General features: G+C 41.4%; 1 protein-coding gene across 5 annotated transcripts in view; it reads left to right on the top strand.

Annotated features, from left to right (window-relative positions):
* ATP2B1 (ATPase plasma membrane Ca2+ transporting 1) overlaps positions 1-27285 on the top strand; it is a 428175-nt gene that overhangs the window by 314924 nt on the left and 85966 nt on the right. For all 5 annotated transcript variants that reach the window (XM_086919543.1, XM_086919538.1, XM_086919544.1 and 2 more), the window contains exons 17-18: positions 2458-2671; positions 25280-25491. In XM_086919543.1, coding sequence (XP_086775669.1) covers positions 2458-2671; positions 25280-25491 — 426 coding nt within the window. The remainder of the gene's footprint in view (positions 1-2457; positions 2672-25279; positions 25492-27285) is intronic.

Genomic DNA, 27285 nt, shown 5'->3' with positions numbered 1-27285 from the left:
GAGGACTCTCTTAGCGACTCACAGGTTGTCGGGCTGAAGACAACAACAGGATTCAGTTAAAATAGTTGCCACTGGTAAGCTGAGTATATCAAGGAGACTGCCTCTTGCAGCTTGTTGTTTCATGAAGCCACATAAGAGGCAAGCCAGCTGACCCTTGGAGTCCACTTATTTGTCCTGGGTGCAAGAGGGAGCAGGTACAGTCCATCAGCGGTCCTCTTTGGTCACAAAAAGATGTCCAGTCCTATGATCTCCAGCTGGTTCAGAAAGTGTTCTGAAGAGGGTGCCTGGGGATGAGGTGTTTATGCCTGGCACTAGCTAGTGGGTGGGATTGACTCCTGGGCACCAATTGTGTAAAAGTTCCAAGGGCCAACCCTAACCAGTTTTTCAGTAGTCCCTGTTCTCCCTATTGCAAAGAGACACAAAATGCCATGTGTCCGGGTGTTTTAAAGATGGCGAAAGTCTTTGGCCCCACCAAACGTGGACTCAGACGGGGAGTTGTGCGTGTGAGGCGTGTACTCCCATATCCAACACTAAAATCCAATTTCAATTAGGCGCTATAATCACAGCTAACTAGGACAGACGTCTGGTAGTATGAAAGCAGGCCCCTTCAGCAACTAGATAGGGAATACATAAGAGCTGTCTTTGCATCCTGTTTTCTTCCTTTCAAGAGCACCCCAAGGTTTACACATGTCTCAATAGACCTATCAAGTAGGTCTTGATAGTGTGGTGTCACAGTTGCCCTCAGCCCCCACTCTGAAAATCTGTGCAGTTAAAACTAGTTATCTCTGCCTTTTCAGGTCAGCCTATTGTTTGCTCCTGGTTTGCATTTCAAACCTTGTTCATACCTATTCAAGACTGAGCACAGGTTGAATGCTGGAAGAGGATTATGCTAATTAGCCTTCTGACAGTTCAGACAGGTAAAAGGCAAATGAAGTTTCCTTAATATTTATTAAAAATCTGCTTCACCATTGTATTGGATTTTTAATAATTAGGAATGTTTTAATTATTGTTCTAGCTGGGCTCATTCTAGAGAGACAGCATTAGTATTTTAATCTACACTCAGGTTTCTACATAGGACTGCTAGGCCTACCACAATGGAAATAGTTTGTAGGGCCTTGTCACAGGAGGGACATTGCAATACTAGTTTCCTACATGTTCACTTTCAATACCATGCACCTTACCAGCTACAAGGCTTACATGGGGTGACTTACTAATATTTGAAAAGGGAGATTGTTACCTGCCAAAAAGGGTTATTTAAACAGGTTGCATCACTGGTTTTACAATGCAGCAACCAGGCTACAGTTGTAGAACTGAAGCGATGTTTCCTTTTGTCATACTATTGGGTGGCACAATAAGTTCTGTAGTCCACAGGTAGAAATGTACTTTTTATGTCACTGGTGTATTTCTGCACACGTACTACGACCGTATTGAAAGGTTAAATACGTCAATCTGGGTTTTGCCAATTTCTCCATGTTTTAGGGATCAGAGCACATACACTGGGCACCTGACTGCAGTGCCACATTGTGCAAAGTTTAAAAACCAAGACTAAAATAGGGTCCAGGAAAAGGTGAAACGTCTGGGGGTGTCCGTGCAGAAAAGGCAGATTTCCTACTTCGATATTCTTGTTTCATTTCTTTCAGCAAACCTCTTCACGGTGTCAAGTTATATGTATTCAGGGCTTTAAGTGGGCCGTGTCTCACCGGTGCTGAGCGCCGCCATTTTTTTTTTTTTAAAGGTGGCCTCGAAACAGGCCTCTGTCGCGCTTTGTTTTGTGCCCTGGCACAGGCGGTCTGTTTTTTTCTGGACTGCAGTGACAGCAGGCACATAGATGTGCGCATGCTCACTTCTCACTGGTGGCGAATTTACGGCATGAAGTCATTGTCTCTTTGGATTTCCCTTCTCTTTTTGAAACTCAGGAGCAGCAACAATGTTGTGCTGTCACCAGGGCTGTAAGTGGAAGCTTTTTCAATATTATATGCAAGCCATAGTTGCTGCTTATTTATCTTATGCAACTAACAACGATTAACAAAGCCAGCAGCCCTAACATATTGTAGGTATAATGTTACTTGTTGTAGCATATATATCTAGATGCAATGACAGAAACAGCAAAATAAAAGTTGGGCAGTACACTGTGCTACGCACAGATTTTTAGCTTGTGTGTTTTTAAGCCATGCCCTTAATTACATTGGCCATGCCCCTTTGAGACCCCCAGTTTTGTTCATACCACTTAAAGCCCTGTATATATTAATAGGGTTCCTCTTGTTTTTTCAATGCTCTGTGCATGGGGTCAATTGGGAGGGCCACAATCTCCTACGAGAAGTTTGAACTACTAATGTTGAAGCTGTCAAGCTGCTCGAATTGCTCTCCATAACATGACTTTTCTTTCCCTGTCATTTCTAGGTATGTTAGCATGCTCTGTTCTGGTTGTCCTCTTTTAAAAGTAATTTCTTCTTTCAGGACTCTCCACTGAAAGCCGTGCAGATGCTTTGGGTGAATCTCATAATGGACACTTTAGCATCTCTTGCTTTGGCCACTGAACCTCCTACAGAATCTCTCTTGCTCCGAAGGCCGTATGGTAGAAATAAGCCTCTCATCTCTCGAACAATGATGAAAAATATATTGGGACATGCCGTCTACCAACTAATTGTAGTTTTTACGCTTTTGTTTGCTGGTAAGTAATGTTTATACACTTAACACGTAGACCACTCTTAAACTCTATTGCTACCGGAAAATGTACTATTTTTGACCTCATGGAAAGTTACAATGTCATTTAAATTGTGTTAAAAAAAATTGTTTGGGGAAATTAAGACGCTCTTTGCTCCTTTGGGATGGAGGAAGGTGGATCTTATTTTATGCTTATTCTGGAGCCGGCAAGAATACTTGTTCACTCCTAATATCATAATAATGAAGATAGTTTTATCATTCAAAAATATTAGTGTTTGGTGAGATTTTGCCCATTATTGCATTCAGTATAGCAATTAAGTCGTGATTATTTTCCAGTTAGTACACATTGGATATTGTCTTGGGGACTATTGGAAACATGCTGTAAAGATGCTCAAAATTGAAACATGCAGAATGGAAAGGGGTGTTTTTTACTCCGTCACAATCTCTTGATAAAGCATCAGGACCGTCTTAAGGGAAGGTCATCTGGGGTTCTTTGCTACAGACCCCTTGATTGTTGGTGTGTACACGTTTGTATGATAGCATCTGTTTAGATATAAAAGCAGGCCTAACCAGCTCCTTAATGAGGCTGCTATCTGACACCACAAAGTGGAGCCGAATATTATTTTCCAGTTTCCCAACTAACTATTCCTTTAATTATGAGCTGCATTTTTGATGAGTAACCAGTCTGAGCTCCACAGTATTTTTGGCTCCAGCCCTACAAACAGATTTTATTTATTGACACGTTTTCAAGAGCGATGTAGACCACAGGTGTATGCGCTGGTAGAATTGTACATACGTAACTCAATGAGTAAAACTGAAAAGAATTCAGTATGTAAAGGTTATCCAACACCACAGAGGTCCATGTGTGTTGAGACTTGCAAGTTCTGGCCAGTAAACAGGCTGTAGCATGCATTAGAACGTAGAGGATCCATTGAAGGGTTGCCACCCTGCGAATCCTCATTTTAAGGCAATTGCTGCCTGGATGGTATGGGCATGGTATGATATGTAGTATTGTAATATTTGTTTGATACCCTCAAAGGCTCCGTAAACAAGAACATTCAATAGTAGGGTTCAAGAGAGGGCCACAGGTTTGCAAATTACACTATTACTGGTGCTCTAGTATAGTTGGTTTATCGTTTCCTCTTTCAGATTATTACTTATACCTTATGTCAAATATTCATTTCTCCTATCTACAGTTTGTTGGAATGGGTTTTAGTTTTGGACAGGGCACAGAAATGAATCCGCCTAGATCATGCTGCAGCATCTCAGGACCATCTAGTTTATTGCAAGATGTCTGTGTATTTATTTTTAAATATAACTACATCTTGCTGACCAATAGGGTCTTTGGAAATTGATAGGAAATTAAATTCTAAATTGTTTTATGATAAATAAAAGGATGGCTTCTCCCTGTGTTGTGTAGTTGGCACATAACTAAATTATCCAGGAGACTGACCTAATCTTAGAACTTCTTGTATTAAGCATTCGGGATAGCTAGAGCAGGAATTGCAGCTGCTTGGGCACTAACAAGTTGAACTTGCTGCGGCTCTCAGACATTTGCACCTAGAAGACTTTCTATTTACAGTCTGTCACAGTCAGTTAGTCTTTATTAGATTATGAACAATCCTAAGACACATGTAAAAAACAGCATTAAAACCAAATTTGTCTTCATAAAACATAGAAAAATATCAAAAGTTGGAACTCCTTAAAATCCATGTACATGTCCAGTTCCAAATACATGTAGGGGGACTTTCATCATCAAAAATAAATAAAATCATACTATAAGATGTGGCAAAATTAGTCACGAGAATATAGGCATATATTAACATATTTAAGTTGGAGAAAGACACCAGAGCTCAAACACCTGTTACAAGATGGCAAAAAAAGTATTAAAATACATATATGGTTACATAATGCCCTGCATCCTAATCCTTCTTATGGCCCAAGTCCAGCTCAGATATTGTGCCACAGCAACAACTATGACTTTGCTGGTGTCAGACTTCAGAATACGCAATGCCAGTTGAGAGGATCTTGTTCCCATTTGTGCACATGCTGGCTTAAGCCATTATCTGCGAGGTGCCTTATACGCAGGGCAAACAAAGAGGATGTGCAGCAAGGTCTCTTCCACATATGGCAAGTATGGCAATATAAATCTGAGTCAGTCCCCCAGTTTTTGGTGAACGATTTTATAGGGAGGCTTCCCGCTCTAAATTGGTGGTAGAGCTTCCTGTCCCCAAACCTGGTGATGGTGTTCCAATAGGCCTCCAATCTATATTCCATTTTATGATCCATAAAGAGGCCTGTTAAGGAATCTCCATTCACCTGGGAAAAGGACTTCTGCCAAACCAACTCCCTGTATAGGGCTTTGAACTCCAATTTCGAGGGGAAATAATTCCCTTCAGGGTCCAGCCATAGGTGGTTAAGGCCCATGTCCGATAGCGTAAACTTAATCTTATGTAACCATGGAATTTTGTTGGATTTATCGGCTTCTCTGATCTGCTTAAGTGCCTGTGCGTAAGGAGCCAACTCCGGGGTAGTCCAAAGCAGTCACCAATAGGCAAGTGGTCTAAAACCCGCTGCCTCTTCAAAAGAAGTACACCCCAGATCCATCAATAGCGGCCTTAATGGAGTGGACTGCGGGAGACCAGACAATGCCCTTAAAAACTTAATCTGTGCTTGAAATAAATGTGATACATTTTTGAATCCCCAGAGTTCAGCTCCATAGATAATCGAGACTTGACCTTCCCTTGATAAATAGCCATGACCAGAGTGACTGGTTTGGTTAGTGATAGACATTGTTCTTTTAGGAGGACCCCCGCTAGTTGGTTATTCTTTACCACCAATAAATCCATCTCTGGCTTCCAATTTAGTCGTTTGCCTATGGTGACTTCCTATTTACAAACCAATGAGCATCTTTGTGGCATAGATTAAAGAGGAGACTAAAGATCGTTAGAAAATGACTGAAATATATGAGAATGGAAGGTCTTGAATATTAATATTTGCCCTTAAAATTTAGGGGCAAATGTGTGATGGCGCAGGTAGAACGGATTCATGATGAGACTTAAGGGCAATACTAAGCTTATCAGTGAAGAATGTCCCAGGGATCTGACGGATATCTGTAGGAGATGGATCTAACTAGACTCACATCTGCTTACTTGGGCCAGTTTTCTAGGCCTATCCAGTCATTAGTGCTTTGGAAGCTGGGAAGGCCTCGGCCTGGGTGATGCCCATCTCATTTATTCTTTTAGCTTAGCTGCTCGATTGGGAAAGATGCACACTCTGGGTAGAGTTCTTTGGACACAGTGATTGTCACCTTGAATGCTTTTACCCCTGATTCCATGCTCATCACCTGTGATCGAATGACTCAAGCTCTCAGATGGACTATTATCTGCCCAAATGTGTTATCAGACGTCAGGTTGCACCGGCTACAATGTGCCTCCTGGATACTGCCACAATCCCACTTCTTAGAAACAAACTCTTGTTATTTCACTGAAGCAGCTACCATCAGCCCCCCTCATTTCCCCTTCACTGCATGAAAGAGGTGAATCACCAAATTTCCTAATTTGTACATGAAAACTATCTCCTCAACCCTCATCAGACTGGGTAATATATTTATGTGTACGGTATTTAGCAACTATCTAGACTGGGCGTTGCACTTGGTGCAGTTCTGGGTAAGATTAGATGTGTAATGACTTGGAGGGAACAGCAGCTTTGATTCTTTTGGCCCACCCAGCGGCATTCAGTACTGTCCCACTCTTTTCATATCCCCCCCCCCCTTCACTCTTCCCTTGGTTGACCTCATTCTGTTTAGCTTTTGTCTTCTGGTTTCACTCCCTATCACTCTGTCCATTCCTCCTTCCAGCCGCTGACTTCTGTCATTCCTCAAGGCTCCTCCTTTCTGAAGCTAGACGCAAACACAGCTTTTTCTAGAAAAACAATTCTAAGAGGGGAACCCTTAGTGATGGCCAGCTGATGAAGGAAATCCATCCTAAGCTGAATTGGATAAACCAAAATCGCCAACTCCTTCTACAGCTGCCCTCAGTGTAGGGGTTCAGTTTAGTTCCACCAGTCTCGTTCTAGGCTTCTGTGGCTTAATATTGGTACCAGCTTCTTCTGTTTGGAAATCCTTGAGATGTTCCTAGCTTTGCTCCCTTTTTCTTCTATCATTTGGCCTTCATTCTAACCATCAGTGGGTCCCTCCCACCTGTAGTGTTGTAATGCGTTGTATTGAGATCTGCCTGCCTACGGGGTACACAGCTTGCACGTTGGTTTAAAGGCTGCGGGTTCTTCCTTGGTTTCCCCACAGAGCACCAGTTTCTAATGTTACCAGGCTGCACTGGCTTCCACTTACCAAGAGGGCTGTTGGTATTTGTGGCAGAGCTGCGAAGAACATTGGCCCTCTCGTGTTGAGGAAACAGCATGTCTTATCTACCTCTAATCTTCTTCAGGCGGACTTTTCACTCTGCCCGCTCTGAGCAGGGCCCTCCTTAAAGTGCTCAGAACTGTCCCTATGCTCTCGCTATCGAAAGTCACATTAATCATCTTATCTTTAGTTAATAGAGTGAAACCCGGCTCCTCCCAGCACCAGGACACGCACGCGGGTCATCATGCATTTCTGCAAAAGCAGTAAACATATAAATGCAAATGATGTTGCACTAGAAACAGATGGCAGTGGTAACAAATAAATAGTCCGCACTTCCATTGTGTTTGCAATTATTAGATAGCCAATGTAAAAGCGTGCTCAATGAAAGCCCCACCCCCTTTTCTGAATCCATGAAAGCACTGTGCCACCAAAGCAGTGTTACTCTGTGTAGGGAAAATAACTTTTCCATATACTTACATAATCAAAATTACAATTCAGAGCACAGCACCAAGGTAATTTAAAACTGACTGTTGTCAGTTTAATTTCAATTTCAATAATACAAGGAAAATAAAGTGGACAGAATAATTTAGTCCACATGTAAATACAAAGTTTAGTTAGTTCTTGATTCGTTGACAAGTAGTTGGAGCGTAGATGCAGACAGCCGACAAGTGTTTCGTCGTGTAGACGACTCAAGGCTTCAACTGTAACTGTTTCATTTGTGATTGTTCAATTCAAGACCGGTTCAAATCCCCTTGGTGTACTGGGGAATTAGGACATCACAAGCTTCAAAAATATCCTAGGTGCAGCGGATAATGTCTCAAGTTCAAAGGTTGTCTCTCAAATGCGAGAGTGAAACTTATAAAGGCTAGGGTCTGTGGTACCTGTTGCGATAGACGAGACTACGATCCTAAAATTTCATTTCAAAAGTAAGGTTTCCATAGTTGGTGCGGCCAGCTCGTGTGTATAGTGCTCCCGGCTTCCCTCGGAGAAGTCCACATGCAATGCAAATGATGTACTGGCATTTTAATGTTTTGATCATCCTCAATTGAGGTTTTTTTAAACAAATACATATTTTTAAAATATCGACTTGGATGGAATTTTATTTATGGATGCAATATCCTGTTTGACATTAGCTGTAAAGTCTTAACATTTTGAGCTTTTGGTGAGGTAAATATCCTCCTCAGATGTATTGGACGTCGTTGCTTTCTTGCTAAACCTTTACTTGCTGGATAGAAGTAAGAATACTGAAAAATTAACAGAAGTTTTGTGTCCCGAGGCTCCTGCTCCAGAGGTGCAGGTTCTATTTGGTGTTAGCTTTCTATTTAGGTAAATCCACTTCTTAAAAATCAACTCTATATACTTTTTCTGCACTGTTCGTGTGCTCTGTTTAAATGACGATGCTATCAAAATGCATTTTGTTCCAGAAATGCTTGCCATCTTTCTCAGTTTCCATAAATGGTTTTTGATGATCTAAACCGGCTGTGTTGCTTCACTTTGTATTCTATGAAGACGTTATCACTGGGTCTCATGCAGTTTGAGTTTGCATGCGCTCAGCTCTATTTTCTTATTTTGTTGATTGTGATGGGTTATCTGTGCACGGGTAAATTGTGGACGGACCAGCCTCCTCCACCCTTTCCTCAGTGGAGCATTGCATTGATGGACTGTTAGGATAAGGAGAAGAGTACATCTGGCACTGCTTCACTCTGCTTCCTTTAACTGTGGGTTCACCTCTTACAGCCTCTCTGAGCGCCAGGTAGGTACCTGAGAGTCATGCTAGGCTTCTATGTGGACAAACCCACATACAGCCTGCTGGCATCGGCTATTGAGGTTTTTTCGTGTTCAAACTATTTTATTAGGTTTTGCATAGATACACCAACAAAGACAATACAAAAAATTAGAAATCAAAAATACATAAAAACTGAATTCATACAATAAGCAATCTCATAAAATACAATAGGTAATAAAATATTATAAATTCCAACAAACATAAGGAAGGGGGAAAGGACACACAAATAAGTCTGTAATGCATAACCAATCTAAAGAGCTACAAAAGTACATATTAATAGTATAAAGTAAAATAAAAATCAAGATTAGCAGAACTAACACAATCCTTAAAAAGATAAATAAGTATCAACTGGTAACCAATAGGATCCATAAGATAAAGGATTATGATTAATCCCCTTTAACAATAGTTGAGAGCCTCTTCTTGAAAAGATAACCCACGACCACCAAGCATGAACAGATAAGAGAAGCATCTTTCCAACAAAAAGTGATAGATTTTAAGGCTGCAGAAACTAAAAAATTAAAAAGTTTGCCTTGTAAATCAGGTAATTGGTGTGAAACAAGAGTAGATTTACATATTATTGAGTAAGAGACATCAGTTTGGATATTAACAATCTTTTGTATGATATTCCAAACATCAGACCAAAATTTGAAAATTAGTGGACAATCAAAAAGCATATGTTATGCGCCTGGGTGAGGCTTACAATGCCAACAGTCTTCTGAAGGAATGAGTTTAGCACGGAATAAGCGTGAAGGAGTCCAAAAATGATTAAAGAACATGTAGGCAATAGTTTGATCAATTCAAACGGGTAACCAACCAGAAATGCTACTAAGCCAAATATCTTTCCATGAATCGATAGTTAAATCAAGTGAGAGTTCATTGTTCCAAAAAGTAGCAATCATCTCTATATTACTACCTAAATTGTCAGATAATTTTTTATATAGAATAGAAACACCATGTGAAGAGGACGAAATAGTTTGAATGTAAATTGATAAATCAGCAGGTGTATTATAAGGAATATCATTAGGAAAGGAATCTAAAATGGAATTGCATAAATATTGGTATTTAACATATTCAGATTTAAGTAATCCAAAACGTTCTTGTAACAATTCAAAAGGAATAAAAGTATTGTTAAAATATACATCTTTGAGATAAAAAATACAGACTTTAATCCAAGAGTGCCAATAACTAACATTTTTATCTAATTTAATAACATTACTATACCATAACGATAGTTCAGTTGTATTGTTCATTGGAGAGAGAAAAATTAAATCAAGATCATTAAATATCATTTTAGTAGATTTAACAATAACAGATTTTTGAAACAATTTAGCAGTATAATGCATGGGTATCAAAGCAGGTAAAGGAAATGGACTTACAATAGATTTCTCAAAATTAAGCCATGCAGGAGGGTTAACTACAAAGGAATGATTAAACCATAATGAACTTTGTTTTAGAATAAATGCTTTGTGATAAAGAAAAAAGTCTGGAATACCAAATTCAGCATTCCGTTTTGCACTTTTAATGTTTTATAACTAATACGAGGAGGTTTGTTCCATAAAAATTTAGATAAACATTTATCGATATCTTTATAAAACTTTAATGGGAATTGTGTAGGAATCATGGCTAGGGTATAAAAAAAATTGGGACCTATAGTCATTTTGATCGAATCCATTCTACGACAAACCGGGAAAGATGCAATGACTTCCATTTAAACGTTTTCTCTTTAATATAATTAGGAAAAATCACAATTTAAATTTAAGGTAGATTTTATTGAGGAAGCAAATAAAATTCCAAGATATTTTAACTTGTTCTTTTGCCAAATAATTTCTGGAATGGGAAGCATATCAGGAGTGCAGTAAACATTTAAGGGAAAAAATGCAGTTTTGTTAGTGTTTAAAGTATAACCAGAAATTTTAGAATATTTCGTAATAATGTCCATTAAAAAGGGAAATGAAAATACAGGATCACTGATAAATAAAAGTACATTGTCCGCATAAGCAAGTGTTTTAATCGCAACATTATTAAGTCATTCCTTAAATATTGACACATTTCCTTATTGCGATAAGAAAAGGTTCAATGCCAATTAAAAATGAGAGGAGACAAAGGACAACTTGTCTAGTACCTCTAAAAAGTGAAAATTGGGAAGAAATTTGGCCGTTAATAGATAAACGAGCAGTGGGTGCAAAATATAAAGCTGAAATCATGCGAATAAAAGTGTCACCAAAATTAAATGAGGATAAGGTATGAAATAAAAATTGCCAGTGAATTTTATCAAATGCTTTTTCAGCATCCAGGGACAAAATACCTGATGGCATCAATAAAGTAGAGCTCTGTTCAATAACATGTAACAAAGATCTTGTGTTATTAGCAGAGTATCTATTCTTCATAAATCCTGATTGATCAGGGTGTATAATGGAATCTAACATAGGGCCCAACCGAGTAGCAAGTATTTTAGCATATAATTTACAATCCTGATTAATTAAGGATATGGGGAGATAATTAGAGACAAGAGTAGGGTCTTTATCAGGTTTAGGAAGTACTATAATTAAGGCTTCTGTAAAAGATCCAGAAGTAGAACCTGATGAACCGAAAAATGTAAAAAGTTGGTGCAAAAAAGGCAAAAGTTGGGATTGAAATTCTTTATCAAATTCTGCCGGGATGCCATCAGGTCCAGGAGATTTATTCTTTTTAAGGGATTTTATAGCTGAGAGGATTTCCTCTTTATTAATAAGAGAATCAAGACCATATTTATCAATTTGCGAAAGTTTGGGTAAGTCACAAGACTTTAAAAAGGAATCAATTGCAGAAACATCTTGGGATTCTGGTTTATTATACAATGTAGCGTAGAAATTAAAAAATTCATGAACAATGTCATTATGCGAGAGAGCAACTTTACCTTGAGAACCATGAATAGAAGTAATTGGGATTCATCTTTTTTAATGCATAAATAGTTGGCTAACATTCTTCCGGATCTATTAGCATGAAAACTAAATTTGGCTCTGGCATTAGAGATTTAAACACCAGCTCTTTTACTAAGGATTGAATTGAATTCATAACTTAGTTTTTGTAATTTTATTTTATATTGAGGGTTGTTGGATGTAATATAAAGTCGTTCAAATTTCGCGATTTGGTTCTGTAAGGACTTACTGTGAGCATGAAAGGTTTTATTCTCATAAGCCATAATAGAAATCGTGACCCCTCTAATATACGCTTTGAAAGCATCCCACCTATTAATCATAGAAGTGGAACCTTCCGGATTGAGAACAAAATATTCCTTAATAGCAGTTAAAAGCTTAAGCTTGTTATTGTCTTGTAAAATTATGCCAGTGTTCATTCGCCACCTAGATTGCTTAGTATAAGTTGAGTTCACATTCAAAACTAAAGAGATCATAGCTTGATCTGAAATGTCAATGGTACCGATGCTATGTGTTGTTATTGAATTAATGAGTTGCCTAGAAACCAAAAAACAATCAATTCTAGAATGAGAATTATGAGGATTTGAAAAGAACGTAAAATATTTTTCTGTAGAGAATTGTAATCTCCAAATATCAACAAATTTGTTAATTTTAAGAAAGGATTTGAAAGCAAAATAAACCTTAGATGTTTGAAACTTAGTAAGAGATATTCTATCTAGTAAAGGGTCAGAAATTACATTGAAATCACCTCCAACAATCAGGAGCATTACCGACTTTCAGAACTTCGGAAGAGAGATTATTCCAAAACATCGAGTTATCAGCCGTAGGCCTATAGACATTTAATAAAAAAAGAATTGAGGCATGGGCTTTAATTTTAATTAATATATATCTACCTTCCTTATCAAAAGTTTTACTCAATTTGACAATGTAATTATTTTGCAAAAAATATAGCGACACCATTTTTCCTACCAATAGCAGGAGACGAAACAATAGTATCAACCCATTTTTCCTTCATGTGTCCTAAAATCTTATCGATATGGGACTCTTGTATAAAACAAACATCAGCTTTGCAACTGCCTATATAGTCTAAAATCTTTGTACGCTTAACTGGATGATGTAAACCTTTAACATTAAATGAAACAAATTTAATATTATGTATATTAGCCATAAAAGAAACATTGACATAATAGTAGAAGAAGAGGAAAAGAAAGATCGAAAAAAGGAGAAAAGGGTAGCTCCAAACTAGAAAAAGGAAAGAAGGAATGAAAAAAACTAAAAAGAAACGACAAACAAGACATAAAAGTGAAGTGTGAAACGCACACACGCCTTACAAGGATGACCGGAACCGCTGGAGCCCACTATAAAAAATGTCAATAATGCGTCAGAAGAAAGTCCTAGGCCAAATGAAAAAACCTAAATCAAGCAGCAGAGTCATTCATATCCATTGAAGGTTGAGACTGTTGAGCCAAAAAATGTCGCAAATCTTCTGGGCGCTGAAAAGACTTTGAAAAATTATCCTTCCATATTCTCATCGTCGAAGGGTCGAAGAGGCCATATTTGTAGCCAAGGCTGCGCAATAGAGGGCAAAGAGCAGAAAAGTCTTTGAAAATCAAGACTGTTTCTTTGGCCAAATCCTGGTGAATAAATATTTTGTGCCCATTTACCATCAATGAAGGTATTTCTCTAGCAGCCTTCCTGATAAGGACCAAATGATGATGTCGAAGGACCTTAAAAATCATTTGTCGCAGTTTGGTATTGCGAGGTTTCCTGTGTGAGGGAATTCTATGAGCCTTATCAATTTCACATTTTTAAGAGAATTTTATTTGCAAAAGACCTGGCAATAATTTCTCTAGCTATAGTCTACAGTTATTCCCCTCAACATTTTCCGGCAGATTCAAAAATTCGAAGATTATATGGCCTATTACGATTTTCCAAGTCCAATAATGTTGAACACAAAGGCGATATTTTGGTCACAAGAGGAGAAAATGAGTCCATTTTGGCTTTATTATCTTGTATTTTGATGGAGTTGTACGAAATTTTCATTGACAAGCTGGCCATTTCTCTACGCACATTTTTTACCTCAGACGCAATAGTGTCTGTGTTGACACGAAGTGCCTGAATTTCTTCCAATATTAAAGACAAAGAAGGTTCAGAAGATGCTACTACTTTAGACTTAGCAGGAGGAGGGGAAACTTCTTGTTGCCTCCTTTTATTATTATTAGTACTTTTAGTTTCCATTTTGTAAGAAAAAGAGGCAAAATTGTCAATATAGGAGCAAAATAAAGCAATAAACTGCTGTGGAAGTATATGAAAAAATACTGGTGCAGCAGCTAAAATGGACTGGGGGAGTGGCTATGCCAAAGCCAGGCCCTTTCCTGAATGAACACTCCGCCCCCTTTGACAGAAACCTTAATGCAGAGTGAGGAGCTGGAACCAGGCGACAAAAGAAACCACTTCTGCTGCTCCAAAATGATCAGAAACGTTCCACAGCGTAGGTAGGTGTTCAGGAGTAATAGCGACCTCCTCAAATGGACTTTTCTGTCAGAAAAATCGGCGTTATTGTATAAAATCGGGCCGAATTCGCACGGAGACTCTCACGCAGCTGCCATCTTGAATCGCGCGTCCCGACCGGCTATTGAGGCTTTTTAACAGGGATTCTTAATTTGGCCATGACATTCTCTGGTACTTGTTTGGGTCTTCCTGTGGAATCAATCCACATGTTCAGAATAGGAGCGTGCTTCAGTGGAGACCCTAGATCTGGCCTTGCTGGACCCGTGCCACAGGCGCGAACAGCCGCATTCTTCTATGCGTACTTTAGTGCAGTAAACGTTTGTAGAATGTTTTCATGTTTTCACTTGTACATCAGGGAGTCGTAGTACTCTGATGTTCTAATCTTGACTGATATCTGAAATGAATGTTGGTGCGTACTCAGACTTCTCTCGGAATTCAATTTTCAACTGAGGTGTGATATCAGCAACATTTTTGTCTTAAAAACCTTCTGATAATCTCATAACGAACTCTGGGCCCATTTGCCACGGGCAGTATCTGCGAGGAAACAAATGTGGCTCAATATGCATTTATTGGCACAGTGCAAAGGTAAAGTCGCCCATTTCCCCCAGCAAAGCTGCATCTTCAGGATATAAATAATATCTAGGTTTTCACGGTTCCCTACTCTGGAGCTGCGCCAAGAGGAATTGTGCTCTGAATTGGTTTAATTAACTAGGCTTATAACTAATGCCCGAGAAAGAATTGTATGTCTTAAAATATACATGCAGATGTACAGAGAGGAATATGTTATTTATCACCATTGTTGAGCGAGGAGAGGGGCAGCAGGACCCCCTCCTTGGCCTTAGCTCTAGTGAGTTATGCCGCTCTCCACACTTGGCAGTGGTAATAAATAGCAAATTGCACCGCGCCCCTCTGTGCGACATGGCAGGGAGAATACATGTCCCCACTAACGGGTTACTGAGAGCCACCGTACAGATAAACGCACATTCACACACCTATCACTACAATACAGAGGTCCGATCCCATATTATTGCCGCAGTAGTACGAAATTGATGTGGGAAAAGTGTGGTTTTACTGCTTTAGCCTGCATAGAACAATTATTTATTTGGAACATTTATATAGCGTAACAGATGCTTCATCGAAGAGGCGTCCCGGTGCTAGTAGACATGCCAACAGAATGCAGAAGCTAGGCCCTAAAAGAGGAGGCTAGGCCCTGGAAAATAACGTTTTGATCGCTTTACGAAAGGACAGAAGGCAGTCAAGACGGCGAATGTGCACAGGGAGGGAGTTCCATAGTTTAGCAGCAAGATACCCAAAGGACCGACCCCCTGCTCTAAGCCGCTTCACCTGGGAAGCCGTGGCAAGGAAGTGCTCGGCCGAGCGCAGCTGGCGTGTAGGTACATAGGGGATCAGCAAATTAGACAGAATCTCAGGAGAGGACCTTTTTAGGATTTTAAACGTCAAACAAAGTACCTTAAAATCGATCCTTCGGGGCACAGGCAGCCAGTGCAGGCGCCGCACGGCACCCGTCGCAGAACACGTTCTAGGGAGCCGCAAAAGGACTCGGGCAGCAGCATTCTGAATCCTTAAAAGGCGCGTGACTTCCGCCTTATTGGCTACCAATAAAAGAGAATCAGCATAATCCAGCCTGGACAAAATAGTTGCTGGGACTATCAGCTGGCGGGTTGGAGGATCAAAGAAACCAAGCAAAGGTCGTAATCCGCGGAGGAGGAAACCGAAGCAAGAGCCCGCGGTCTTCTTGGTATGCTCTTGAAAATCCAGCTTGGTGTCAAACCAGACCCCTAAGTTTTTCACCACCGACTTAGGGGTAGGGGCACAACCCATAGAATCCGGCCACCATGTTTGCTCCATAGTCCCTTGTCTTTCCCTACCAATAGCACCTCTGATTTGTTCGCATTGAGTTGCAAGCAGTTAGTGGTCATCCACTGCGCAACTGCAGCAAGGCCAGCCTGAAACACCGCGGCATCCCGAGAGTGGTCTTCAGAAAGGGCCACCACCAGCTGTCATCAGCGTACAAAATCAGTCAGACCATGGGCTCTTGCTACCGCAGTCAGAGGTTGCACATGGAGGTTAAACAGGACCGGGTTTGGAGCCGAGCCCTGAGGAACCCCCTGCTTGATGGCATGAGCATGGGAGAGGAAGGGGGGGGGGGGCGCGACCTGAAATGATCTGTCAGATAGAAAAGAACGGAACCACTCCAGGGCCGGACCTACCACCCCCACCTCTTCTAAGCGGCGCAAGAGGATCTTATGGGAGACTGTGTCAAACGCTGCGCTGAGGTCGAGCAGGATGAGAGCCGCAGTCTGTCCCTCATCCAAGATGGTACGAAGATGTTCACACACTGCTACAAGTGCGGTCTCGGTGCTATGGCCCGAGTAACCCCTTCTGGGAGCGATCTAAGGCGCCAATATTGCTCAGGTGACCAGAGAGAGTGTTATTAACGTGGGCATCAGCAATTTTTGCGACCCAGGGTAGCAGGGATATGGGGCGAATGTTTTCTGGCTTAGCAGGGTCCAGAGTAGATTTTTTTCAGCAAGGGGACCACGCTCGCAGTTTTCCAAGGTATGGGCCCTATTGCTGTAGAAAAAGAAGTTTATGATCTGACATATAGGTGACATTAGCACAGGTAGAGCATCTCTGAATTGGACGGGTTTCATAGGATCGATAGGGGAGCCCGATTTGACCCTCTTACTCAACGTAAGGAATTCGTTGTGGGACATAGGAGGGATAGCAGCTAAGGTAGTAGTGGGACGAAGAATAGCAGTGGGAGCAAGATCCGTAGGGGCAGTGACTAAAGATTTATAGATGGTCTCAACCTTCTGAACAAAACGTGGCTAGTTCCTCACATTGCCGCTCAGACGTAATACATGCTGTAGTGGGGTCTTTCCGGGTTTTAAAATCATGGAGTATTTTAAAAATGCTTTTAACAGGGTTGTTGCTGGCCTTAATCTCATTGGTGAGAAAGGCCGAACGGGCCTGATGTACAGCCTTGTGATAGCATTTGATCACTTCCTGATAAAGCTTTTTTGCCCCAGGGTCATATGCCTTTCTCCAAGCGCGTTCTAGCTTTTTACAAAAACTGCCTAAAGCAGCCAAGGAGTCATCGAACCAGGGATTAGACTTCGAACAACGGCCCTTCGACCATTTGGCTGGAATCAGGGAGTCTAGAGCCTGGAGTATCCAGATACAGAAAGTGTTCTAAGCTTGCTCGGGGTCAGTGTCGAAAATAGGGCAGGAGGATGTCAGAATGGAACAAAGATCTTTTATGTTAAGTTTATGCCAGCACCGTCTAAGAGTGGCCTTAAGGTTCACTCTAGGTATGACCGTGGAAAGGGGGACAAAGAAAGTGACTAAAAAATGATAAGTCCAACACATCGGGCTAGGAGTCCCCACCATAAGAGAAGGGATGTTGGAGAACACCGGATCGAGTAAATGCCCAGCTGAGAGGGTGGGACCCACCATCGACTGTATTAATTGGCAGGCGGCGAAATCAGCAAGCAATCTGCTGATTATGGGGTCATTGGGGTGGTCAAAATGCAGATTAAGGTCCCCAGTCAGGCAGAAGTTCGACGCCTTTAGCGCCAGTAAGCCAGGGGCATCGATAATGGCTGCCTTGAAGTCATCGATGGCCCCAGGGGGGCGGTACACTAATAGGCCAGAGATGGATGGATGAATGAGCATTAAAGGAGATGGCAAAGCGGGCGCATTCGCACCCGGCCACCTCCTCCTTTGCAAAGGTGCAGCTATAGCAGGCTTTAAAAATCACTGCTATACCCCGCCTCTTGACTCCCTATTAAGGGTTAAAATACTGAACACCAGAGGAAGGACGAGCCCAGGTTCGGCCACTGAGGCATCTGTCAGCCAAGTTTCGGTGATAAAGAGCACATCAGGTGACTCGTCCTCAATAAGGTCGTAGACCTCCATATGAAGTTTTACCAATGAACAAACATTCAGAAGTAGAATTTTCATGTTAGGTCTGGGAGGGGTGGTGGGCCCTGGAGAGCGAACCTGGTAGCCGCAAGTAGGACAATAAAGAGGGCTACCTCAACAGCCCCTTGATGCGAACCACAAGATCCACAGCGCAGACCGATAGACAACAAGTGTTCCCTGGTATAACTCAGCGCCCCTCCCTGGAAACCACAAGCGTGTCTGGCAGCGTCTCGTCGTGGACGGGCGCAGACTGGCTTGCCCCTGGTGCGCCTACGGCGCGCCCGCTGCGTGCGCGCGGCGCGCTTGCATTGCCTGTTCTAAATAGGCAGGCAAGTGCTGGTAGCCAAAGAAACTAGAGTGCAACCCCGGAAGTGCCCCAAAACACGGGTCCCTACACCCAAGATGGCGCTGGGGAGGGACGACGATTTTCTATTCCGGCCAAAGTGGCGAGATGATGTAAAAGATTTTTAAGTGCAGGTAAGCGCCTAAGACAGAGACAACGGCTGAGACGTACAGTAAAAACGAATTTTGGCAATTTATTAAAAAAGCTGCTCCCAATGGCAACGATGTCAAACAGTACAAATTAAAAAAGCATACAATAGTTCCAGGCTTAATGCACACAATTCGCGGCAGATAGGTGGCTATTCTAAAGTCTTCGCGTGATGCCTTGAATATGATCTTGCATTACTCACTGCACGAATGTAAACACGCACAACCTCATTTAATTTCAATTGGTTTTTCAAAAACGAAACATGAAAGAAGGCCTTTGCATTATGCAGATGCTCAAAATGCAAAATGCGATGTCGTACTTTCTCGTGGCAAGGACATCATGACCTACTCTAAGAATCGTCTCCAGAGCATGGCCTCTTCCCACGCGCAAAAACGATATGGAAATGCAGATTTTGTTGGCAACTCTTGCATTGTGTTGACAAAAACATTACGTTAAACATTGCTTACGTTGGTCTGCCATCTAGCGGACAAATACATTGGTAATCTTGCCTTTGAATTCTCAGTAAAAAAAATAATTCAGTCATTCGGCATATAGGAAGATAGGAACATTTTGTGCTTCTAATGTGCCCTTGCCAGTTGCTGGGTATAAACATTTATATTAGTTTTTGAATATTTGAGGCCTGAGCACTTTCCTTCATTTTATGTAATGTGGGTTACACTAGTGCTCCAGCAACCATGGACTGCCTTTCAGTTATATCGGTGCATTTCTGAAAGGACTAGGTGATGGCAGTACCATCTTCTCTAGGTATCTTCACATTAGATCGAGAAAATGACTTGGCTCCGAGATCTTAAACAAACACAAATAAAGTGCCTATCCCAAGGGAGCACCTACAATCAAGATATTGCTTAGCAACCAATTCCCCATACTCTTCAGGTTTCTGGTTGATGGTGATAATCTAAATATGCTTCCAAGCTTTACTTAAAATTAATGGACACCATTAAATTTTCGAACTGGCCCAGCATTGCTGCCTTTGGTAAGGCGTAGAAAGAATATTGGGTCACCCGAAGGTGATGGCCATTTTAAAAGTCAAAAGCAAGAAGCTTTACCTTATGGCCGTAACTTTTAAGTAATGCAGCAACTCTTGTAGTTAAATTGGACTTGTTCACTCCTTGGCATTTGGTCAGTTGATTCTCAGCCTGGCTTTGGTCCTTTTAAACGTGCTGCCTCATGACAAAACTATCTTTGGCCATTTTAGGATCCAAAAACATCTTCCAGTGGCTTTTCCCTAAAAAGGAGGCATCACAGCTTTAACCTTGCTGTTCAATAAAAACTTGCATGTACTTCGCCTCGTGATGTGCATGCGACCGTCCTCCACCTTGGAAGCTTGTGTTTGCCACTCCTTGCTAAGGGTCCCAGTATTCCAGCATTGCATCAACCCTGTTCTTTCTTTCTAAACTATCGAACGAGGCACACGGAGCTGCCACATATCCAAAGCTACTGCTGTCATTGTACACGATTTTTCAATCCAAGACATATGATGGTTTAGAGAAGTAAACTTTACTTTAAGCAACACTACTTAAGCAAAGCTTTCTCTTTCACTTTGGCAGTTCTAGGTACCTCTGCGGCTTCCAGCCTCTACTAAACATCTGTCTCTAGTTCAAGTTCAATTTATTTATTATTTTGGAACTCAAGTGCGATCCACGTAAAAAGAAACACAAAGGATAAAACATACATTTTTGAATAATAGAATAAGATATACAAATATACATAATCTTATAAAACCTCAGGTAAAATCACTGATGATAATCATAACATCCTTTAGAAATTTTAATATATATCTAAAAAACATTTTAAAAAGTTAAAAATCCTGTGGCAAAACATTTAATTAGGAGGATAAAAAATGGCATCTATAAATGCGGTGGCAGACAAAATGGATAGTTGCAGGCAGATTGGCCTCATCCATTTACGTCGATACAATAAAAGAGCCGGACAAATAAAGTGCACATGGGTAATATCCTGGGTGGAATTATTACACAAATTACACACAGGGGAGGAACCGTACCATTTGGACAATCCATTGTTAAGTGGAAGAGAACCCTCACAACCAACCAAGCGCAGGACATATACCTCGGGAACCTACTACGGTACCAGGTGACACATAAGAGGGAGAACTGGTGGGGGGGGGGGAAGACTTTAATCTAGAATGGGACTTTGAACTTGATTGCAGTGCCGCTTCTTTTCAATGTACTGGGGCAATGTCCACCACTCTTAAGATCTTACGGACATGGGCTTAGTGAATGCATGGCGCTATAGACACCCTGACACGCAAGATTATTCCTTTTACTCCCATGTCCACCACCTACTCCCACATAGATTATTTCTCACCCATTCATTACTATGGGATCTGGCTACCCCCAGCTTTCAGATATATCCATCTCGGACCATGCCCACTTAGAAAAAACATGGACTAGGGCTGTGGGCCCAAATTGAAATCGCCCACGATGGTGCCTCCCCCTATTTGCATGGAGGCCCTTTTGATAATGCCAAGATCAGAAAGAGATTATAGTTTTTGGGTCAAACACCCAATCGGAGACCTGAGGGCATATACTTTGGAATGTCTTCAAAACTACCATCATGGGAGTTATATCTTCTATAGCCATTGCTCATGCACTGGGAGCTGGACTGGCTAAGATGGGCCTGGCTACTACAATTAAGACCCTGGAAAAGCTTGATCAGTCTTCCCCATACAAACGCAACAAAAAACAGTTGGCCCTGCTGAGAGGCCAACTGAAGGGACATCGAGACAAAAAGGCTGAATTGCCCTTGCTTGCCCTGAAAGAGATACTGTGAGCGAGGGGACAAAGTGACTTGCTTGTAAACTTCGACAACAATATGCATGCACGATATATATCCAAGATTGAAGTTGGGGGAAAGGGGTCTAGGTTCAAAATGAGTGGGCAAAACAAGAACATTTTCATGGCTTTTATCAGTCTCTCTTTTATCAGTCCTCCCAGGACAACATAGACTTCTACCTATATGACTGCCCTTGGGAGCCACTTGATCCCCAACACTCAGAACTTTTGGAAACTCCCTTTACCTTGGCTGAGTTCCACTGAAAAGGAGCTACCTGTGCGCAAAGCTCCTGGCCCAGCTGGTCTCCCTGTGGCTTTCTACTGCAAGTTCTTCCCCCAAAGTTAGGACCATATGTTGACACTTTATAACAATTGCACAGCAGACTAGCGCCTTACCCCAACCATGGCAGCAGCGGAGATGGTACTTATCCCCAAACCTGCTAAAGACCCCTCCCTTTGTGCCTCCTTTTCCTCAATTGCAATTTCAAACAAGGATGCCAAGATCTACTCAAAAGTTCTGGCAAATAAACTGGAGCCATACCTCCCTGGCTTCATACGCCATCACCAGGGAGCAGACATGTGTGGCATCTCACACCTGGTTGAAAAATCTCATCTCCACAACATTCGCTCCTACCTCCTTACACTAGTACCTCCTTCCTAAGAGGTGCCCTCTAAAAGATCTGTATCAGCCCAAGTATGATATGTAAGATAATGGCATTCTATGCATCTCCAACAGCTAAAAGTTCATTAGTGGCCATACCTCACAGCCAATTCATTTGGCAGGGGGCACAAGGCAGGGCTGCCCACTCTCACAGTTACTCGTTGTCTTAGATGTAGAGCCATTAGAAATCTCCATTCACCAAAGTGAGGCCATTGCGGGCATTCCCTTTAGTGGATGTCATCATAAGATTTCCCTGTTTGCAGACACCTCATGCTCACCCTCACCTACCCTGCGACTTCCCTCCCGTCCTTTGTGAATGTCTTAACTGTTTTCAAAAGGGTTTCGGCTTCAAAATGAACATGGCTAAATCTCAGGCCCTGAACTTTACAATCCCCAGCCTGGACCCTCCTGATTTGCAGTCTCTCACTCCCTTTCAATGTGCCTCGCAATCTATAAAACATCTAGGTTTAAACTTAACCCCTCCTTAACATCTTGTACACATGCTAACTGACCAGAATATTTGAAATCTGTTCTGGAGGAACTCCGCCGACGGAAGCCACTACAGATTTCCTGGCTGGGCCACCTTCAAGCGGTCAAAATGTCCATCCTCCTGAAATCCTCCATCTATTCCAAACTCTGCCTACCCCATACCCAAGATGATATTCTTTGCCTGAAACAGGGCATTTGCACCTTCATCTACAGAGGGAACCGCCCCAGATTCTCAAATACATTATTGATCCTACCTAGAGACCGGGGGTGGGGGGCTTTGCTTGCCCCAACCTCCTCGATTATTACTGGGTGGCCCATATGCACTAAATCTCAAAATGGCGAAAAGCACTGGCTCTATACAAACCGAGCAGTGGCCTGCTGACCCCTTTGGGACATGAAATGGCTTCCCAAATATGCAAGACAATGGAGTGCATACATAGCTACTCCCACCAAAACGTTCCTTGAGATCTGGGATAAGACTGCTCTCAAACTGGGCCTTACCGTCTTCCTTCCCCTGCCCTCTGCTTGCCCATAATCCAGACTTCACGCCAACTCTACAGGCACATTCCTTTTCTAGCTGGGGAGAGGGAGATTGCCGCACCTCTGGTATCTATTTGAGGGGAAGACTATTAAGACTTTTGAGCAAGGCAAACAGGACTTTCATATTCATGTGTCATCCAGATTAAAATATCAACTGTCCCACGGGGCAATCCACCCTTCCAATGTCCAGAGGGTGACACATCAGTACACCCCCTTTGAGACTCTTGTTGTGTCATTTAGGGAAACAAAAAGACTGATTTGCCCCACCTACCAGGTACTCCAGTATTCAGCCCATGTACCCTACACGCATACCAATCACAGTGGCATACCAACACCACCAAAGGCATTTCCCAGAAACAATAGGACAGTTGTGGCGTAACATTCCTAAGATTTATAGATGTATACCCCAGTGTGGGACAGCATACAAATTAATGACGAGTTGATACTATACCCCTGCGTGCCTTCGCTCTATCTACCCTACTAGCTCAGTTTTTACGCTGCACTTGGTACCTGAAGACTTTTTATTCAAATGGTGGTCCTGCTTTCTCATAGTGACATACTGGAAGGAAGTTCTTGGCCACATTAAAAGGATTATGGGCTTCCATTTCCCAAATACCTACAATACAGTGATTCTCGGCATCCGTCAACAGGTGTTGGAAGCGATGACACAAACAACTTATTGCCCTTCACTTGAAGAAACCCAGAGCACCTCGAATTGCCCAATAGTTTACATGCCTTTGGCGTGTCCTGGCCATGGAGCTGCTGTCCCATAAGGTAGCTCAACTGACCATAAGTTCACCCACATCTGTCAAATCATGATAAACTACTTTACTCGGCTGGAACACTGGTGCTTTACACCACCCAGACTCAAAGCTCTTGAATTTTTTTAGTAGTGGACTCCCTGGCTATAGAGACTACACCTATAGGAGGTGACCCTCTGTACTTCATTCACCCCCTACAATCAAGTCTCCTGGATTCATCTCCTGGTCTTCTTATGACCATATTCCTCCCCGGAGCAGTGTCCTCATCCAAAGACTTCTCGCCGACCTTCGATACTTTGTTTCGCTTATTTCTGCTTGTGTTACTTGCAGGTATGTCGATCCTGCACTTCCTCGGCGCCTCTGTCGGGCTTTTTCAGTCGGGCCTTGTTTCCTGTTTGTTTGCAATTTACGACTGTTTAGCCCATGCTGATACTACAATAGACTGCAAGTGTTTACTATCCTCGTTTGCTATTGAAAGCTGTATGTATTTGTTATCTTGCTTTGAAAAAACTTGCCAATGAAAAGATTTCTAGTAAAAAAAAGAAATGTGCTCTTAATTTGGGAGAAACGATTGCTGTCTAAGTTTATTTTACTCTTTGCTATTTGAATTTTAAAATGCAGAGGAAGTCAAAACATCATCTTATTATCACTCATATAAATGGTTGAAAACAAACTTGCAAGGCATTGACGTGGTCCACAGCCTGTAAATGCAGTGAAAGTGCATCTCCTGTTGTGACAGTTTACAATGTACTGTCTAAATTTTAAACCCTTCATTGTATGTATTTACTTAAAATGTGTCCACTTGACTCATTTGAAAAGTAGTTGAGACTGGTGACTTACATCTGACTCAATGTGCCTTTCACTCTTACTTCCGAATGTAAGAAGCCGATGGAGATTCTGGTGCAGTCCATTGTAGATGAGAATTGTGTGTGGTAAAATCTGAACAGTAGTATTTTACTCTAAAGTGAGATATAGATCTTGTAGTATGTTTTATTTGAAAGGTGTACATAAACAGAATTACTAGCAGTTGTTTTTGTGTTGGTTTAATAGTTGAATAAACCTGGGTTTTAGGGGCATGTGGTCATAAGAAGCATTGGTGCATTTGAATGGAGTCAGTTACTGACGTGTGCTCCTTTTATTGGCAGTATACCTCATGATAAAGAAAGAAATAAAACATGTAGAGCAGCAGCTGAACTACTATAGAAAACAAAGAAAGCTGATCTTGGCCATTTTGTTTACACAGACTTGTAGTGGCAGATTTGTACATCATAATGTTGATCTTTATAGGAAAGATAAATGCAAATGTCAAGGATTAACAAAATGTTGCTTTTGAATCTACAGGAGAGAAACTTTTTGATATCGACAGTGGACGGAATGCACCACTTCACGCCCCTCCTTCTCAACATTACACTATAGTATTTAATACGTTTGTGATGATGCAGCTCTTCAACGAAATTAATGCTCGAAAGATCCATGGAGAAAGAAATGTCTTTGAGGGGATCTTCAATAATATCATCTTTTGTAGCATTGTGCTAGGCACGTTTATTATACAGGTAAGCAGCTGATTTAAAACTATTATGCGGAAGCATTCCGGTCGTGTATTATTAATTGCTTGCATTAACTAAAAATGTTTTTCATAGTTTGAGCTCTAGCAATTTTTTAACATCAAGTTAATTACCATCCGTCATATTTATGTGTAGCGTTGAGTAGGGCCTTTGGTCTGCCCTTTCTATTCATTGATCTGTTCTCGTATCATTCACGTTTTGCTCCCGCCCACCACACCATATGACATGGGTCAGACCACCTTATTTGGCTTTTTGAGGGTGTGTGATGACATGTTACATATGCACATATGCTTTAAAGTTGTATATTGAGCCAAGGCTTGTCATCTAGTATGTAATTTATTATTCCAATATTTTCTTTAATTCGTTTAACTCTTGCGAGGGCCTTGCAGCACCTCATACTGCTCAGTAGGCCATCATTGTTGCTTTCGATGCCATATATCTTGCACAGGAAGTTCTGTTGCAGCCAACTTTGAATGTTGTTTCCGATTCATTATTAATTAAAATATTACCAAACCAATCCAATCAAGGAACTCACATTTCTTCACAGACCTGATTGTGGCCAAGGACTGGGCAGGCATTGGCAGCAGAGATTCACTTCATAGTGACCAAGCTAAGAGGTACATATCAAACAATCAGCCACAGGATGCACACCCCTCACAAATGGACGAAAAAACAAGCTTCAACCAAATCCAAGGAAACAATTGCGCAGGTCGCTCCATGGCACCCCATTGCCTCCGATGACACCACAGACTCTTTCTGTTGAGATACAGTAACACTGGAATCTGAAGCAGTGAATGAAGATGCTTAGTGGGATAGTGCACCACCTCCACATGCCACCCACATAACTCCAGAATGCCTAATGTTAACTTGGAGACATAGGCTATTCCATTTAAATATAGGCATGTGGTTGCTTGTGTTTGTGTGACGTGGGCGACTTGCTAGGGACGAGATGGAACTTAAGAAGCCAATCCGTAGTGAAATGGAAGGGAAGGGGGAGAATAGATGCTTCCTGTGTAAAATGAGTTTGGATGTATGATGTGTAAGACACACGAACCACAAACCCACAACATTCATAAATCATTCCTTCAATACCAGTTATAAAAATACGTGTTTGGGTTAAGCTTGGACAATTCTACTTTAAGCACTTTGAGTGGTAGTTCGGGGGCAAGAGATTAGTTATTATTTCTTTTCCTGTAGTTGTTGATTGTACATTTCTTTTTTTATTTTATTTGTCATTTACAGAGGTGCATAAAAATGCATTACATGCACTATAAACATCTCATTAACCATAACAATTGCAGGTATAATAAATAGTAAAAGCGCATCCAATATGAAGGCACAGGGAGAAAAAAGCCGAATATCATCATACAAATATTGCTCAATATTTTTAAGACCCAATTATACAATTTTTAGCTTTAGGGGGCAAAAAGGCAAAACCCCAGTTTACCAAATTGTTTTAATCGGCCAGCCCACTCTGCAAATACCCTCTTTCTTCCCTTTACTCTCTGCATTTTCCTGAGCCACTCGGCAAAACATGGGATTGCTTTGGACCTCCAGTTTTTTAAACGTCATTAGCTTCATAAACTTCCCACAGACATTGAGATAAATGTCACTTTCTGATGCCCCCTCGCTACCAATGGTACGTCATAATGTCCCAATAGCCCGAGTAGAGGTTTCTTGGGGATCTCTAGCTGCAATTCCATTTCCAAAGATCTAAATATACTGTTCTAAAAATGATGCATTTTAGTACAATGCCAAATATTATGAGACCAGTTTATGTTA

Source organism: Lissotriton vulgaris, chromosome 1_1 (assembly GCF_964263255.1).
Source record: "Lissotriton vulgaris chromosome 1_1, aLisVul1.2, whole genome shotgun sequence".
NCBI lineage: Eukaryota > Metazoa > Chordata > Amphibia > Caudata > Salamandridae > Lissotriton > Lissotriton vulgaris.
The sequence above is the reverse complement of the archived record's forward strand: the minus strand, read 5'-3'. Positions and strand labels throughout refer to the sequence as shown.